This window comes from Amblyomma mixtum, chromosome 1 (assembly GCF_055824585.1).
Source record: "Amblyomma mixtum isolate Tamu chromosome 1, ASM5582458v1, whole genome shotgun sequence".
Taxonomy (NCBI): domain Eukaryota; kingdom Metazoa; phylum Arthropoda; class Arachnida; order Ixodida; family Ixodidae; genus Amblyomma; species Amblyomma mixtum.
In genome coordinates this window covers 295,202,840-295,221,653 of record NC_143012.1, presented here as the reverse complement: position 1 = coordinate 295,221,653, position 18,814 = coordinate 295,202,840, and the positions used below count along the sequence as shown (strand labels likewise).

At 49.5% G+C, this 18,814-nt stretch overlaps 1 protein-coding gene across 1 annotated transcript in view; it reads right to left on the bottom strand.

Moving 5' to 3' along the window:
* Window positions 1-10,461: 10,461 nt before the first annotated feature.
* LOC149372115 (glutaredoxin domain-containing cysteine-rich protein CG31559-like) overlaps window positions 10,462-18,814 on the bottom strand; it is a 105,289-nt gene continuing 96,936 nt past the window's right edge. Inside the window, exons 3-4 of the mRNA XM_089566490.1 lie at window positions 11,539-11,604; window positions 10,462-10,816 (exon numbers count right to left, since the gene is read on the bottom strand). Coding sequence (XP_089422616.1) covers window positions 10,625-10,816; window positions 11,539-11,604 — 258 coding nt within the window. The 3' untranslated portion in view covers window positions 10,462-10,624. The remainder of the gene's footprint in view (window positions 10,817-11,538; window positions 11,605-18,814) is intronic.

Below are 18,814 nucleotides of genomic sequence, written 5' to 3'. Positions count from 1 at the left end.
TTTTTATTCGCGTGCGCTCCGGCAGAACGTATGCGCACATACGCCTGCGTGAACGCGACTCCCAGCAGCTGTGCAGTTGACGCCTGTGCGCGTAAAAAAAAAACGACAAAAAAAAAACGCGCGCATTCGCACAAAGCGGATCTCGCGCGTCTTTTAAATGAGCGCCTCAAGTGTCGTTCAACGCCCTTCAGTCTTGCTGCCATTCCTTCGGCATTTGTGTTGTTTGTAACATTTATCATTCTTGGTGGATTCCATAGGTGCGTTACAGACAGTGCGTATTGCTTCGAGAGCGCTTCGGCGAATGTAGTAGTTTATGTTATCGACTACGCAGTTGAGCTTCAAAGCGCGTACACCTTTCGCCAAAAGAACCTGAGTCACCACGCGCATGACTGGATCAGTCATCGGTCCATGCGGCGGCGCTCGGAGCATTTTGAAGCATTAAGACCCTGACTGCCGTCACTAAGTCCACAACTTCCCGATCTCTGCGGGTGCAATAAGAACCTCCACTGCTGGACATAGAATAAGCGCAAGCCGCGTACATATTGGCCTGTGCATTTTTTTTAAAAATTATGCACTCGAAAACTAGCTTTCTCTCTGCGCCTACATTTAAATGTTTTGATGGCCTCCATAGTATCCCTCATTTGAAAAGAACAAAAAAAAAAAGACGACGAAGTATAAATTTGAAACAAAGTTTTACCAAGTCGTCTCGAGGACGGTATGGATTTCGTAAAATCGGGAATCGCAAAGATCAAAGGCACAAAGAGCAACCCACGTTGACGAAATGTGCATTTTATAATTCAGAAGCGGTATTATTTCTCTGTTGAAAACGATTTCTTGGCACTTGTATACACTGTCGTTACAAGGGTGCGTCCTGATCGAATTCCTGCGCGGGAGCCACCACAAGACGTTGATAAAGCATCCGCCGCCTGGCTAAGGCATCGGTATACCCCACGAGCCTCCGTATCGCCATCTGGCACTCATTCGTTGGCGATGATCTCCACGATGTCCTCACGCAGCAGAGATTTCTGCAGCAACCACGTCAGCTCTCGGTGCATTCGTTGCAGAAGTTGCAACGGCAGGCTAGCCCTTATCTTAATCGCAAAATAGTTTCGATTAATAGGGAGTGAAGACTTCGAGCTGGAAACAGACCGTGTCAAGAGACGGGTTCGTTTCCAGGCACAGGATGCCGTGCACGTCAGGGTTATCGCGCCTTGAACAGAGCCCGGAAAATCTTTTCCCAGTAAAACTACCGCAATATATTTGTTGTTTCTCTTGGCGGTCTACAACGTCCTGGCCCAAAATTTCCCGTTGTTCGTGCAACTCCAGCACTCTATGAAAATTCAGTAATTAGTTTAGCATAATTAAATCAGTCATGATGGCCGCCGCGGTGGCTCAGCGGCTACGGTGCTCGGCTGCTGACCCGAAAGACGCGGGTTTGATCCCGACCGCAGCGGTCGAATTTCGATAGAGACGAAATTCTAGAGGCCCGTGTACTGCGCGATGTCAGTACACATTAAAGAAACCCAGGTGGTCGAAACTTCCGAAGCCCTTCACTACGGCGTCCCTCATAGCGCCTGAGTCGCTTTGGGACGTTAAACCCCACAAACCAACCAACCAAATCAGTCATGATGAATTAAAAAACCCTTGTTTGCTTTAAGTGATCGTTAGCTAACAAGTACTGTTTTAGTTTTACTCGCTCAAAGGTAGAGTTAAGTTATCTGGGGCGCCCTGTAAATTCTGGGAGTTTCGCCTAAGACATTTAGTAATTTAAAACAAAAGGCTTCTACAGTTGATGACCGCTTTCTTCAGTATAACATTATCTGCGATGGTGTGCATCAGAATACGGCTAAGAAATGCCAATTGTCAGGCTGGCTATATATAACTTTTTAACTACTGTGGTTAGGCGTTGCATTAATTTAGAGGTTAGCAGCTTACTGTTATTGATATCCATATCAGTTTTCAGTTTTACAGCGCAAGAATTTTCGGACCCGTACACGGGTGAAACCAACCGAAACTGCGTGGTCGAGGAGCGCACGCAGTCACTCAAATGAATACGCGTCACCATGACGACGCGCGTATTTTCCTTCGCTCTCAGCTTCCACCCGGGCCAGAGCCGTAGAGTTTGCCATGGAGTTTGGCACAGCTACACTACAAACAGAAATGAGTACAAAGGAAGTAGGCTCCTCCAGCGCACTCCCTTTTATGAAAGGAAGAGCGCAAGAGGACAGCTTACACTCGTTTTACTCCCATATAGGAGTATTCGTGTTCAGAGTCTACCAGAGCGCGGCGAAAGTAGCATGCGACACCAGCGCCGCTGAGTGGCAGCGTGCGCGTCGGTGCTTCCCGGCCGTGCGGTGTCGGTTTTGCCCATGTGTGGGCCTAGAATTTCTTGCGTTGAAGCAGTGACGAGAATCGCACTTAGAAAATCTAAAAACTTATATGAATATAAATAAAGATGCGCTGCAAACACCTGAATTAATGAGGCACCTAATTGTAACAGCTAAAAATGTGACTATTCTATATTAGTTAGCCACCCAGCTATCGCGCGAGAGCTTTTCAAAAAGAGGTCCATGGGCGTCGCCATATTGTGCGCTGGGCTGTGCTCGTAGTACAGGAAAGAGTTCGGCGCGAAGCTCCCCCAAGTTCCCGGCTCAGCCCAGAAAACCGGTTTTGCCGGGGGTCCTGAAAAGGTGACAATGCTATGTGGTGGTGGAAAAACATTTATTTACACATGCACTACTGGAGGTATTGCATGAGCTGACCCAGAGGGGGCCAGCCCTTACACGGGACCCCAGTGGCGTCGGCAGCCGCCCGGGCTCGCGCGACCAAGGCCCGTTGGGCCTGCAGGTCAGAGCAGCCGAGCAGGGTCGCCTCCCAGTCCTCCCGGGTTGGGTTGGGGTGAGGGGGGATAGCAGGGTTGGAGGGGCAGGCCCACACCATGTGGTAGACGTCCGAAGACTTCTCCGCACAGTGTGGTCCGCACAGTGCGGACAGCTGCCCGAGAAAGAAGGGTCGACGTGTTTGAGAGCTGCCGGGCACAGCAAAGTATTGGTATACAGGCGAAGCAAAAGCCGCTCCTCCGCCTTTGAGAGACCTTTACACGGGCGGGGATAAACCATGGCCATGTTGATAATGTAAAAGACCATGGCCAGATTGATAATGTAAAACAATGTCTTTAAAGGAGTAAGCGGGAGTGAATTCGAGTTCCTGATCGTCGGGGTCGGAGGGGAATGTCCGGTGAGAGAGCGCGCGGGCGGCGGCGTCAGCTGCCTCATTTCCCTCAAGGCCCATGTGAGCAGGAGCCCAAACGATACGCCGGTGCGCGGGGTCCCCGGTGTAGACGCTGTTTTGGAGAATGCGGTAGGCTAGATATGGTACCCAGCCCTGCTCGACGTTCCGACATGCCCCTCGCGAGTCGGAAATAATTGTTTTTGAATTGGAATCAGATGCAGCCAACGCAATGGCGACCTCCTCCGCGTGTGTTATGTCACGGGCTCGGAAGGTAAGGCCGTTCACTGTTTTGGATTGGTGGACGACTGCGGCCGTGTACCATCCCCCATGGTGGGGGCCTGAGGCATCCACGTAGAATACGCCGGGTTTCGATCCATAGTGGCGGGCCAGGGCTTCCGCCCGCGCCAGGCGCCGGCCATTATGGTCTTCACGGTTCATGTTCGCGGGAAGAGGGCGCACGTGGAGGGCGCATCTCCACTGGGATGGAATACGTACGCGCTCTTCCATAAGAGTGGTGTGTTGGATGTGCAGTCGGGCAAGCAGGCGGCGACCCGACGATGTCTTTGAGAGACGTGTGTATTGGTTGGTCAAGTGGGCTTCCCGGAGCTCCCGAAATGTGTTCACCATGCCCAGCCCCAGGAGGCGCTTGTTGGAGGTGTTCACGGGGAGGCCCAGAGCCCGCTTAATAATTTTGCGAAGGATGACTTCGAGTGAATCCTTGTCTTGCTTCCGCAGGTGAGACGAGGTCGGCAGCCTTCGGGCTACGGCCATGTATCTGTTTTTTCAGCCAGCGTCCGCTCCGGCGGACGCGGTTGTTGCGACGCGCGTCTTTTCTTCTCTTTCCTATTATCTTTCAACTCTCTTCTATCTGCACGTGGCAGCGGTAGTGGCTCGGCTTGAGCTAGTTGGCAGGCCCGTGTACTTTCCTTTTCATTCTTCTCTCAGTCGCAACCAACCAAACCAGGAGGTGAAGCGAGCGCGGCTTCGGCCGCTTATCTGTTTTTTCAGCCTGCGTCCGCTTCGGCGGACGCGGTTGCTGCTGCGGCGCGCGTCTTATCTTTTCTTTTATCTGCACGTGGCAGCGGTAGTGGCTCGGCTTGAGCTAGTTGGCAGGCCCGTGTACTTTCCTTTTCATTCTTCTCTCAGTCGCAACCAACCAAACCAGGAGGTGAAGCGAGCGCGGCTTCGGCCGCTTATCTGTTTTTTCAGCCTGCGTCCGCTTCGGCGGACGCGGTTGTTGCTGCGGCGCGCGTCTTATCTTTTCTTTTATCTGCACGTGGCAGCGGTAGTGGCTCGGCTTGAGCTAGTTGGCAGGCTCGTGCACTTTCCTTTTCATTCTTCTCTCAGTCGCAACCAACCGAACCAGGAGGTGAAGCGAGCGCGGCTTCGGCCGCTTATCTGTTTTTTCAGCCTGCGTCCGCTTCGGCGGACGTGGTTGTTCCTGCGACGCGTGTCTTATCTTTTCTTTTTTCTTTCTTCTGATCTGTTAACTCTCCTCTATCTGCACGTGGCAGCGGTGGTGGCTCGGCAAGAGTTAGTAGGCAAACAACAAAACAACCGAAGAGAGGGCTACTTTAACTCAAAAAGCCTGTTTTTTAAAACTGTCGCGTGAAATATCATGTATACAAGGTACGACCAGAGAGTAACAACACTACATTTCTATCTCCCAAGTGGACTTCAGTGGGGCTTTAGCTTATGATACAGCCTTTTCCAGCTGACTCTGGTGAACCTCCGGGTTGAGGTACTCGCTGCTTTGGTGGACTGTTAGTCGCGGCAAAAACGCACATTTGCGTGATATGTGAACAATGACCGTGTGAAAAAGTCAGCAGTAGCGCATCGGATTGTTTAGTGTTTGGCCAGGCATACGAGGAGAGAGCGCTCATTTAGAAGATCACGAAACTAGAGCAGTCCGCTGAATACCACACAGCTCCAAGAAGATTCGCTTGAGTATATCAGGAAATTTGGCCTGGTAGTGCCTGGTTTTTTGAGGACGAGGTCGGCGTACATGTGAAATGAAGTAGGCGAATTCACATGGATCCTTCATCGCAATAACGCACCGATATGCCATTTACGGCTCTCAAAGGCTTTGTGGCTGGAAAACCAACCCAATAGCTTTTAATTTCATCCTATACAACCCAGACTGGACTTTTCCTAGGTTTATTTTCTTCTGGAAGCCGACGGCACAGTTGAAATGGCACAATTCTGACACAGTGACCAAAGTACAAAAGACACAGGTACTGAACACGCTAGCAGTTGAAGATTAAGGCAGACAAAAACGGAGAAAGCGCTGGAAAGGTGCGTTTGCTCAAAGGTCATATTTAGTAGGGCATGACGTACATTTGTAAATTCTTCCAGTGACGAAAGTTCTGTGGAATTATTCTCGTAAATTTCTAGACTACCTTGTTTAAGCAATGTGCATGAAAAAGACCGCATTCACTGGAACGGACACTTTTCTGCCCCGAGTTTCAACCAATTCACTCACGCGAGCATAGCCATAAGACCACACAGGAAGGTTAGGCAGTGTTTGCTACATGAATATCCGTGAAAGTTATCATAATGAATTTAATTTAGCACGATCAGTGTTGTTTTCATTAGAACTGGCTCTATTTTTTTCTTATAGCAGCAGTTACCGGAGCCAGATAGGGTTATGAATATACTTTTGTTATATTTTTATAATCTCCATATTTTCCCCTTAAGGCTGAATAAGTTATTGAACTGGTCTACGATTTTGAACTAGGCGCTGTTAATTCGCCTATACAGTTTGTATGCGATAGTGTCTATGCACTACCAGCAACGAATCAAACGTTAACAAGAGAACTGAAATGCCAACACAAAAACACCGACACATTTGCTCGTGAAGAGGGAGTACACGCGAGGTTAATTAACATTTCTAAGGGACACTCTTCGCGCCTTCGAAGTGAAATTAGCTTTTGCTGAGATTCATCTTTTCCCAGCTAAGAGCTACTCATTTTGCTGTTCGTGGTTCAGTTGCATTGTTCACGTTTAATTTGTAGTTGATAGTACTTCATCAAAAAGTTCACTGTGCATACCCGATGGAACGGCCGTCTGCGTCTCCTGGAGCTTCAGCAAGATTGTATAGAACGTCCAAGAGTGTATGCCGTAAGCAATCTCAAGTTCCATGATGAATCGACTGCCGGTTATTTTTTTTTCTTACTCCCGAAATCATGTTCCTTAGCAAAACAGCCAGCTCACCTGTTTACTTACCGGCGCTTTTCGTATCGAAGCTGCAAGATGTGTCTGTTGTCCTTCTCACAAACTTGCTATATTGTAGAACGTCGTGCCTGGCCGCTTTTATCCATCGCCGGAGAGTGCTTCCTGCCCTGATGAAAGATGGAAAACGAGTAGGCCGTGGTGGTGATGGTGAAAATGTTTGACATTTTGGGAGAGGGATTGATATGGTTGGGATACCTAGTCCAGGACTGCTTGGATGTCGCTGCCGCCCGCGCTCTCTCCAGACTTTGTCCCTGGTTCCCGAGGTTTGAACTGGATAGAGGCGCCTCCCACCCTCAGTCGTTGGCTGAGCTATTAGTTCGATTTCCGGCTTTTCTTGTCAGGCCCGCGCTATTATGATATAGGTCCGACGTCTCCCCGAAGAACTGGCATTGTTTACTGAAAGATGCTGGGTCCATGGCGTGCGACCTAGACGGGTGACTAAAGGTCATGGTTGGTACGATTCTCACTCTCCCGTTTCCTTAACTGATCACAGGCATGCGCAAGTGACGGAAAGGGGGGGGGGGGGGGGCTGTTTGGTACAAGGAGTCCGCTCCCAGGAAAAGCATATTGGTCGACTCTTCCCCCTACTTCCTCTTCACACGGGTACCGCAAAGGCTTTTGCGAATCAGGTCCTTATGTTCAAAGCCGTAAGGAGTGCAGCTACACTGCACAAATGTTGCGCCTTTGCCGCTAAGGGCGTTGGAGGCCAAGGCGCCCGTCCGAGAACTTTGGAACCCAAAGGCACGGCCTTTGAAAACCTGCTATCGCAGTGCCATCCAATGTCAAAAAGCAAAAGCAAATATACCTATGCAGCTTACTATGCTTGAAAACATCTGATGTGCATATACGAAAGGTATGTCTTGTCTTGATTTTTTGGATGGGTGTTTATATATGTTCAGATTTCAAGAGAGTAAAATTGTTGCAGAAACACACAGTGCCCCAGATGGCCCAAGGCAATACATAAAACCTGTTTCTGATTATGAGAGTAGCTGTTGCAGTTCTTATGAGGAATCAATTGAGAATAAAAAAATGTCTGAGCTCAACGAATGAATAGAATACACCACTTTGAGTTTTAAACTCTCACTTCAAAATGCATAGCACCGTGAGCCTCCACTCCTGTTTCACCTTTGGGCTGTAATGTGTAGCTGCGTCGCTGCTTCTTTGAGCATTCACTCTTCTGATGAAAAAAGGTGTCTTTGCTGCAAATGCCTTCATGGAATGCCGGGTGACAAGGTACTCGTGGCCGTTGAGAAAAGCAAGCCGAAAAGAGAAGGATGCATTTTTGTTTTCTTGTTTTTTGGAGGCACAGTGCATGGTTTGTCTCACGAGTTAATCATGTCTTGCTTGCACATTACGGCCCGTTAAAAACTCATATTTTTCGCTTTCGTACCAACTCGCCCACCAGTCTACGCTACTGTTGCCATTGTATGCGGCAGATGTTTATCCACGGCCGCAAGGTTCACAAAGAGCGCATCACACAGAGGTTCGCAACCAGCGCCTTTAATAATAAATCTTGTACTCACAGCAGCGCAGAAAGGACATGCGACATCACACGCTGTGTACAGAGCGTATCTGAAACTACGGATTCGCGACTCCATTGCGTTTTTCGCACTCCAAATCACGTGATCATCCACATCTCTGCAAACGACTTTCAATCTCTGCAAATGATTAATTTAACAATCAATCACCAAGAACCAAGTGAATTTGGGGAGCTAATCTGGTCACATCACCAGAGGATAGCGGTTGGTGATGCATTAGCGCACTTCGAAATAACGTAATCTTCGCAAGCGTTACTAGTATAGGCTGTATAAGCCCCGTCATAGAACGTATGAGTGGCATATGTCGACAAGGTTTACGGCTTAATACCGCCAAAAGGCACATGTCAAGACGACGCACTCTGCATTGAATTAAACGCTGATCCACGAACACTCACGCCTTGATTTCACCATGTTGCACTCGGATTACTAAATGGCATCCAGCTGTTGACGTGTGACGAGGTTGTGGCTCTGTCTCTCGTTTCAACCTCAGAAACGAACAAGGCCGTCCTCTTTCCTTGTCACGTCGTATCCCGCATTTCGATTAGTTGAAATAAAAAAAACACAAACGTTCGACGCACACACCCACACAACACACACTGTCTGACACTCGAAGGTAACTCAACGCACTGAAATCTATAGTGCAGTATACAGTGAGCAGAAGTAACACCGTACAAGCACCGCAGCTCCGAACGCGAGCAATTTCACATGCACATTCGGCATCGCAAACTGGGACACTGAGTTGAGCAATATGGTAAGTCGCATACTCTCACAGTTTCGCGATTTAAATTCAGGCCATCTTTAAATCCACTTAATCGCTGCAAGATTATGCAGGTCGCTACCAATACGATGGGTCAGTAACTGATAGCTCCTGAAAGATCCACACGCTAAGTTGTAGCGCGAAGTGTGTATACGTTTCGTGCTTTTCCTTTCCTTGAAGGCGCAGGAGTGATCGCTGACGGCAGCCTCGCCACGCAGAAGACTGCGCCTGTCGCGAGGACCACAGAGGGTTGCTTCAGCGAAAATGACTTCTTGTCTCTATCTAGCATCAGAGGGCTGTTCCATTATGCACGCCTTAGAACGCCATCCACAAAACGCAAAGCAAAGAACAAGAACGGAAGAAAAGACAGGACGGCATCCAAAGGATTGAAATGCGGCGTCAAATACGCTTTTCCGCACTTGGCCCACAGAGGGCAAAGCGTCAGCTAACAGCTAGATATCAAGAACGTTGCGAAGGGGCACAATTAAGGCCCACGGGCCCACTTGAGATCTCTCCTGTACGGTAATAGATGCGTGAATTTCTTAAAACAGAACAGAGCTGACAGCTTGCGGCCCAATCTCAAACCAATGACATCGCTCGCTGTGCAGAATACAACCAATGGCTATCAAAGAGACACTTTTCTTTGCACAGAAAGAAGCTAAATGAGCAGCATGGTAGGATTGAATTAGATTAACTTTTATTTAACCTCTGAAATCACTGATCTGAAGGTTTTTTCTACCTTAAGACGTACTTACACAAAAGATGCTGTTCAACAGGTTGTCTTTGAAGCCATGCCACAATCTAAAGCTGAAGCTGACTGCGTAAAACAAGACGTGTCATGGTATGAAGCAGATCGGCTCAATCAACATGGACATTTTTCTCTCGAACAGTGGTTCTGTTCGTGTTGGTGAGCTTATATACGCTGTATACCATGTTAGGATTAGATTTACAACTATAAGTGGCGGGCTCGTTACGCGTGCACTAACAAAGAAAAGCACACTCAAAGCGACAGGCAACCTGTAAACACTGCATTAAACAGTGGGGAAATTACAATAGTGAAGTAGCAACGGCGAACAACGCAGAACAGCCTCCAGAGATGCCTGGTTATTTGAGGTATGGGGCCACTCCTGGTATTCGTACTTAGCAGTTTGACCAGTAAAACGTTCGTAGCGTCTGCTTTATGTCACTTAGCGAATGACACTCGACGTCAAGGTCGACGTCATTACCTCATTAACTCATTTGACGGGCACGTATTTCAGCAGCAGCGCGAGCTCAGTTCTCAGCATGCCCTGCCAGTCGCCTTGACAAGAACCTGGAGTCTGCTGCCTATTTACGTCACAGCTTTGAACAAAAAAAAAAGCGGTCATCAGGAAACCAAGAAGGAAGACCGTCGAAGCGTGCCCAACCGCAACAATTCAAGTTTGTCCCGTCACTGATCTTTCAGCATCTCCAGCAGCGACTTTGGAACTAGCGATGCAAATAGTGACACGGTATAGATTGTACACCGAGTGTCACAAGGCGTCTCGCTGGAAGTTTGCCACGGCTTTCAACGGTCCGACAAACGCTGCTCACGTGACCACGGCGCGAAGCCGTACACGCGTCCTCCGAGAGGGATCACGTTTCGGCAAACACACTGTCCACTGTCCGCATGGTCACCGCTTCTTCGTCCACAAACATGTCGTCTGTGTCGTCGTCGTCGTCTGCGTTGTCGTCGTCTGCTTGGCCTCGCGACACTCTGTCCAGGAAGGCTGGCGCACGCGCAAATGAACTGCGACACGGCGGCAAGCAGGATCAGTGGCGGAGGGGGGCAGCCATTTCTACGAAGCCGCTGCTGTCGGACGGTGCGTGCCGGCAAGCTCGCTGTTCAGCTGTCGCCGTTGATGCAGAGCTGGCAGCGCACCAGGCCTCCTTCGTCGCAGTTGAGGCACCTGAGGAAGATGACGGAGGAGGAGAAGCGGTGCCTGTGCTGCGCCGACTTCTTGCTGCCCCCGCACACGGGGCACGGCAGGTACTGGTAGCCTCCGCACACGGCACACGTGCCGCCCACGCTGCTCTTCTGCGAACAAAGCCACGCGCACAACGGGTTATGAGATACGCGCAGGGATATAACCACTCCTGTCTTGGCTACCAAAAGGCTGCTGGTAGCACTGAATGAATGAATGAATGAATGAATGAATGAATGTGCAGTTGCAAGCGAGTAAAGAAAAAAACACTGGAGAAAGAGAAAAACACTTTTTCTTCCAGAAGCTGCCGCGGCACTCTTCATTTAACGGCAAGGCATTCGAGCTGGAGGAGGTACCTGTATACCGTGAGCTCGCGAGTTGCGGTCCCTGAATACCATGCGCTCTCCTGGCTTGAAGCAACCAGAAGATGGCTCGCTAAAGAATCCATCGAGCAACCACGGCTCGACAGCAAGTGTGACGGCAATGTTCCGAGTCCGACAAAGAGAGTTTCGTTTTATATTTTGCTGAACTGCAGCAGCTGCATGAAGGTATACTTCTCCTGAAAGTTACCTTGCGTTAAATCTGCTGAATACATGTTAAATTGACACTACGGGAGCAAGAGCGTGGTGCAAGCTGTTGAGGCTGGGCAGTTGGCTTGTGTCAACCGTCTTGCATTTTCATCGCGACACATTTGGCTGCAGACAGCCTAGAATTTGCTCTTGCGTAGTATTGCATTCGTAGCTGTAGCAACATAGGTTGGAATATATTTTCACAGAAATGGGAAAGGCGCCAGCTTCGCAGGGCTAGTGCAGTGGCAAAATGGTGCAGCGCTTACCTTGTACGGCTTGAGCATCTGTCTAAGCTGGCCCGTCTCGTTTAGGCGCTCCACGGTCTCGGCTCCCTGCAAGAAAAACAACAACAACAACAAAAATAACGCTAAAGGAGAGTATTTACTTGCTTCACCGAAAACAAGAAAGAAGACTGAATAAACGCTTGTACAAATTGCCATTATGAACTTATACTTAATGACAGCACATTGCCTGCAGAAGATACGAGGTTCTTAATTGATGAAGCGCGCACAGCACGCGTACGCAAAATTCCAAAAAGAACAACATAGAAATATCAACATTGTAGCTTCTCCAATCACTGCACCGTCGCTATATAAGCCGGTATTTCTGCTAAGTCAAGTGGAAACATGGACACACGTGAGGGCACTGAAACTAGTTTCTTGAGAATTTGTTTAGAAATGGCCAAATGTGTTAAGGGTACTCATATCTATAATCCAGAGCGCGTCAATTTTGCCTTTCGCGGACGCATATGCTCACGATTGTAGGGAGCTGCGCGAAACCACACGCGTGAATATGGTTTCGGTTTTTTGCTTTAACCAGTACTGGTGACCTAACGAAGATTATAGGACGATTACGAAATGACGCCCATTTTGTAACCTCATTATCGTTTTTTTTTCTTCCCTGCAAGGAGAAAGAGGGGTGGGGAGGGGGAGTTGCGCTGGAAGAATTTTTCGAATTGAATGCAAATTGACACAAGGTCCCTTTCAAAGGTTCCTAGATATCAGCTTCGACGGAAAACTTGTTTGTGGCACCTCGTCCAATAGCACCTGTGTAGGCCCTAGTAGGGAGCGTCGTAACGTCGTCGATATTGATGACCAGGCGAAGTATAGTTAAACAAAGTTGGCGCTACAACACATTCATTGAAGAGCGGCGTTTCCCCCAGTTAGCCCATCGAAACGCGATTTAACAAAGTAATATACGTCACCAGGAAGAAGTGCAAAAGATTCGAAGGCCGTTCACCGTCAGTCACATGCATAGACAGCGCGTGCCACATCTCAACAGTGTGTGGTCTAGGAGAGCTTAAGATCGTGACTGAACGATTAACGGGATAACTATACACACAAACCGCAAGGTGATGAAGCACACACAAGGACGTACCATCATGCAAGGAGCTCGCTTCCGGTGCCTTCCTTTCGCCAAGAAAACGTTACTTCCGCCGCTGGTCGGCCAACCCGGCTTGAGACTTTTACAGTGCAACATTAGGAGCAGGTATACATGGCAGTCGGCCGCTTCCGTCCAGCACGAAGCGATCCATACAACTCGGTTACAACGCGCCGTTGCATGGAGTCCCGGAACCAGAGACAACTTCACTCTGCAGCTACATTTATTATCCTTTGTTCGGGGGCTTAAGCGCACGTCTCAAACTATACACGGTCCTCGCGAACTTGTTTGCAACCACGGCAGCTCTGGTCTCATCCCTCGCTCAGCTGGGCAATCTTTTTTTTTTGTCGGACTGTACTTGTTTCCCTGCCTTTAGAAAGCAGCCGGTGCGCAGTTTTGTCTCGTAGAGCACGCGCACCAACACAATGGCGCGGCCGAGCAAGGCAGGCAACCAGGACGGAGGACTTCCTGGTTTTCGGAAGCACCGCGCGGTACCAATACGCACGCGGACCCTTCCTTGGGCGCGGGCCTTTGTGCCTAAATGGCGGAGAATGAAGAGCGCACGGACGCAGAAGAAAGGAAAGAAAAAAGAGAAAGAAACCTGAGCCCCCAAACACAGAGGACAACAAGTCCAAACAAGGAAAGGAAGAAGGCACTGGAAAAAGGAGCGTGACCACGGAAGAAGGAGGAGAAAAAAAACAGCATCGTCTCGTATAGGTGCGTTCGGCACGCTATATATATATAAGAGTGGAAATTGTAATAAAGCCGGCAGGAGCGCGGGTCCGAAATGGGGCGCTTGAAAGAGAAATTAAACGCGGCTCGCTGCCTCGTGCGTAGCTACATGAAAGCTGCCGCTCGAGAAGTAATCGTCATGTTCGACCAATCCCGGCACAAAAGAGATTGCGCCGAGGAAAGGGCGGCCCCGCTTCTTTCGCTGTTCCGAGTGGCGGTACAGAATCACGAAACTCCGGGCTACGAAGCTCCGAAACAGAAAACACCGAATAGACTCCGAGGAAAAAAAGAAAGGAATTTTTAGGAAGTGGAAGGACCACGTGCAAAAGGTCGAGGCGGGAGGCACGAAAGAGAAGAAAGCCAGCGTTCTCTGTCCATGAGTAAGCTGACGAAGGGAATCTGAAGTTTCGTATCACCGCTGCTCGCAATAACAGAGAGGTTTAGCGTTGCGCGATCCGTGATCCGCTGCTGAGATGCCAGTTGCCCAGTTCGCCGGCCCCAAGGGAGGCACTTCTTCCACTGCGCAGGCGCAGATGCGGTCACCGCGGAAGCGGATCACGATAGCGGATGTCGCTGCTATTCTATACCTCGATCTCTAATGCCACCTGCTCTTTTTGCTGGCATAAAAAAGGAATATGACATGACAATATGAATTAACATCGTGATTGAAAAAAATCTGTTTATGGTTTATGATTTATGGTTTCTGGAGGTTTAACGTCCCAAAGTGACTAAGGATATGAGACTCCGTAGTGAAGGGCTCCGGAAATTTCGACCACCTGGGGTTCTTTAACGTGCACTGACACCGCACAGTACACGGGCCTGTAGAATTTCGCCTCCATCGAAATTAGACCACCGCGGCCGGGATCGAATCCGCGTCTTGAAAAAAAAATCTGTGCTCTAGCTGTCATCGTGTTCACGTATTTTGCATCCGTTGTGGTTTCTGCTGCGGCATACGGGCGTTCCGGATTGCGCTTCACAAGCGCACCTGATTGACACTCAGCCGCCGCGGTGGCTCAGTGGTTGTGGCGCTCGGCTGCTGACCCGAAAGACGCGGGTTCGATCCCGGCCGCGGCGGCTAGAATTTCTTTGGAGGAGAAATTCTAGAGGCCCGTGTACTGTGCGATGTCAGTGCACGTGAAAGAACCTCAGGTGGACGAAACTTCCGGAGCCCTTCACAGCGGCGTCCCTCATAGCTTGAGCCGCTTTAGGACGTTAAAACCTCATAAAACCAAAAACCTGATTGACACTCAGATGAAGTAAAATCATTGCTTTGCTTACTCATTTAGTCTCAGCTGCTATAGAAGATATCGATCAGTGACACTGGGGGCTTGCCTTGTAATTTCCTATAGCGTCTAGAAGAATATTTGCCGAGTTTACAAAGCTGACTACTTTTCCAAAAAAAGGACGGTTACGTATTTCGGCAGATAATATATTTCAGCGCGATCTTGTCTTTGCGTAGAAAACGAAGAAGTTTCGAATCAGAGATGAGCGGCCCGAGGTCTTCAGCACAGCGGTACATCACACGGAAGACGCTAATGGCATGTAGGCCAGACGGAAGCACGCGCACGGCATATCCGTAAGGCGGAGTCGCAAAAGCCAATGTATATAGAGACGCGTGTCCCGAATAACCGGGGCGATTGCGAAAGGCATCTATCCAAGTGCAAAGCATGCGAGGCCACTCTGGAGATGCCTTGACACGAGATCCAGGGCAAAAAAACGAACAAACAAACAATAAAAAACGTAATAACTAAAGCGAAGCTCAAGCGGAAGGCTTGGGGATATATACTGTGAACCGCGTGAGGCCTTCAGCTCGCTTGCCACGCTTGATTCCACCGCGTCGCACGCCAAAAACCAAATCGAGATGAACGTATAGTTTTTTTTATTTTTATTTTTACGCACAAACCGTATCGCGTCAGAATCAAGCTGGCCTGGCGCTCCTTATCCGTCAGGACGATCAGCATACGTTCGACTGCTTCGTGAGTGCAGGTGATCCGAAAGTGAGGCTATTTTTAAAGATCCAGATTACGCAAAGGTCGCGCACTTTAAAGAAGTGCGATGTGTATACGTTTTGTGCACACGTCGTATGTGTGTTCGCACACTGCGCACGGTAGTGTTCGAAAGGAATATGCAAGGTAGGGCTCGCACAGCCCAGCTGGATTTCGGGGGTCGACGACAGTGGCGTATATATCTTGTCTGAAGCGATGTTTCTGAAGCTGTCCGGCAAAATTTAGTTTTTGTACTCTTTTTTTTTTCACAGCTGGATAACCCCTGGATTACTTGGATTTAAACTTTTCTGGATTACATTGAGCGGATAAGCGTTGAACTCTCGAAACCTCCTTTTTTTTATTTCAAGCGTGGCGCTCACGTTGCTACCTGTAGCGAGTAGTTTTATTCGTGTTCATCGAGGTATTTGTCAATTAATTCCTTGCACAGCGATTGATGCAAGAAGACGGACGGAGGTGGAGACACTTGGCATAACAGCCGAGAAATAAAGAACCGAGAAGGGAGAATACGAGCAGACAATTTTCAAGTTATAAGTCACAAGCAAAAAACACATAAAGCCGCCGGACACATGAAATGGGACATGATTTAGTAAGGCCCATTCGATGCGAAATAGCAACGCCTGCCCAAAATTCGTACAGACTCTTGCGACGGCATGCCAAAATACGTAAAAATGAAAATGTGTCAACCAATTTATTGCACTGAATATAGGCATAGAGAATATCGGTCTCTATATATAATTCAAGCGTTGCTGTAACTGAACATGCCAGGTATGGTATGTGCATGCTGGTAATAGACGCTAGTGCGGTTTATCATGGACAAACAATGTTTATTTATTTCCTATAGGAGAGGCGTGAAGCACAATAGCGTGCTCAGTTTACTTATGTCCGCACCTGCACGCACATAAGCCGCCGCGGTGGCTCAGTGGTTATGGCGCTCGGCTGCTTACCCGAAAGGCGCGGGTTCGATCCCGGCCGCGGCGGTCGAATTTCGATGGAGGCGAAATTCTAGAGGTCCGTGTACTGTGCGATGTCAGTGCACGTTAAAGAACCCCAGGTGGCCGAAATTTCCGGAGTCCTTCACTACGGCATCCCTCATAGCCTGAGCCGCTTTGGGACGTAAACCCTAATAAACCAAACCAAACCTCACGCACACGCACCAACTTCCGGGCGTTTCTGTCAAGCTCACGAGCAACTTAGTTGTGGATAGGGGAAAGCTTTCTTCGCTGTTGTACAGCTTTCGAACGCCAGTAGCGCCTCAATAGTCCCAAAACACGGTTTTTGAATCTAACCGGGTGAGTAACGAAAGCGCGCGCGCATTTCACAAACTATGAATGTACAGCCACGTTATAGGTTATGTCCGTGTAGCATGTGATCGAATCAATGCAATATGTTTTTTTTTTCGTTTCTTTTTCCCCATCCAGCGCACCGACATGGCGGAGCAGTTATAAAGAAAGGAAAGCAGCTCTGTCTTATTTGGGGCGGGGGCGCGGAAAGCTTCGTGGCAGAGAGCGTTGCGACGACGGATATCAAGAAGACGCTCACTAGCTCGTTCACTGAATACAGAGCTCTTACAAAGATGGCTTGGCTTGTGGGGTTTAACATCCCAAATTGACTCAGGCTATGAGGGACGCCATTCAGTGGAGGGCTCCGGATAATTTCGGCCACCTGGGGTTCTGTAACGTGCACTGTCATCGCATAGTACACGGGCCTCTAGCATTTCGAACGCCTCTAGCGTGTTCGACCGGTATCGAACACGCGTGTTTCGGGACAGCAGCCGAGCACCATAACCACTGAACCACTGCGGCGGCTGTGATCTTAAAAAGAACAAATCGTGACTTTTAAATATCAGATGTGCCATACACTTCGCTCCAGGTGGGCAGTCCAAACCCGCGGTCACTGTTAACAGCACTGCACTGGAGCAAGTGGTGGTGCCCAGCAGGGGCCGAGCGAAAGTGGCCGCCGTGTCGGAGGAGGAGGGGTCGGCTGAAACAACGCGCCGTCCTGCCGCTGACCGGTCGCGGGGAGGAGGGGTCGTTGAACCGTGCGTTACGGGCCTCTCGCGGGAGCAGCAGCGTCTCCCGGGGCGCCTAAATGGTCAGCGATACACGGCGCGCGCATGCCCCCGCCGGCAGGCTTCACGCTTGGCTGTCTGTGCAGCAGCGACAACACCGGTGCCGCCGGAACGGTACCCCCTTCCCGCCTGGCGTTGTTAGCCGCACATGTAACAGCCGCCGGCTTGCTGCTGCTGTGCACATCCCTGTCCTGAGCTGCCGCGTCGACTGGGCATCGCCATCAAGGCTCGCTTGAGCTGCGACGGTGACCTCTGTGGAGGACGGGGTCGTTGTAGTCGCAATTTCGGAAAAGACGATGCCACCGCGGCCGCGATTCATTGCCGCCACGGAGCAGGGCGCGAACGGCTGCCTCTTCCGCCCGCCTTAGCGTAGAGACAGCTTTGGGCGGTGTGCGGCGCTACATATCTCGAATAGGAAACGAGCGACAGGGCGTTTAGTAGTAGATTGCTTGGGGTACGAAGATATTGTTCGCTATAATAATTAGAAACTCTATTCATAATGGAGACTGTACCCAATGCTCAACGATTATGTCCATGTGTGTAAGTGAGGGAAACAGCGGATAAATAGAGGCATATGTGGCCATGCGGTCCGTAGCATAAAGAGAAATGCTTGAGTCAGTGTAGAGATTGCGTTGGAACCGTAGCTCGCAAAGCCGCTCGCAACGCATGGACCAAGGAAGTTTCGTCAGTAAGGGTGGTATGTACTACTTATAGTTTGTGAAGCTGACGTTGGAAAGTGAAGAAAGGTCGATCCAGTCTTACGTCATAAACATATATGCTATCATAACTGCTTACCATTTAATCTGTAATGTATGATTTAGAAGTGGCAGCCTCGATTTGCATGCGACAGACGGATACTGGTATCGTCTATAGTTTTGCTGGAGCCTAGCTGTATAGCCATATAGGGTCTGCAAGACCGCACTTTGCTTTGTGGCACTCCAAAATCCTGTTCATTCAAAGCGAACAAGGTATAACTTTATTTAATATCCTGGTTACACTTAGTCGAGGCTACTCTGCATTCCTGCACCGAGGTAACATATGTAGGTTCGGAACTATCGGCCACGAAATAAAGGCACACAGGTTTCGCTTTTTTTTTTTTTGTTTCTGTCTTAGAAAACTCCGTATCCAGCCCCAATCCGACGCGAGTCATCAGCCCGAAATCGGCAGCAGGAGCACGGCGGAAAAGGAAACGTCGTACGTGATGTCATCGCATGCAAGCTGCTCGCATCATGAAAATAGAGGGCGCGTCCCCGATGTGACGCGAGAATTCAGCGCCCCCGAGCGACGACGTCCATCCCAAAGCGGCCTCTCTTCGCTGCGATCGTATCACCGCCCGGCCGTTTTCGGCCATCGCAG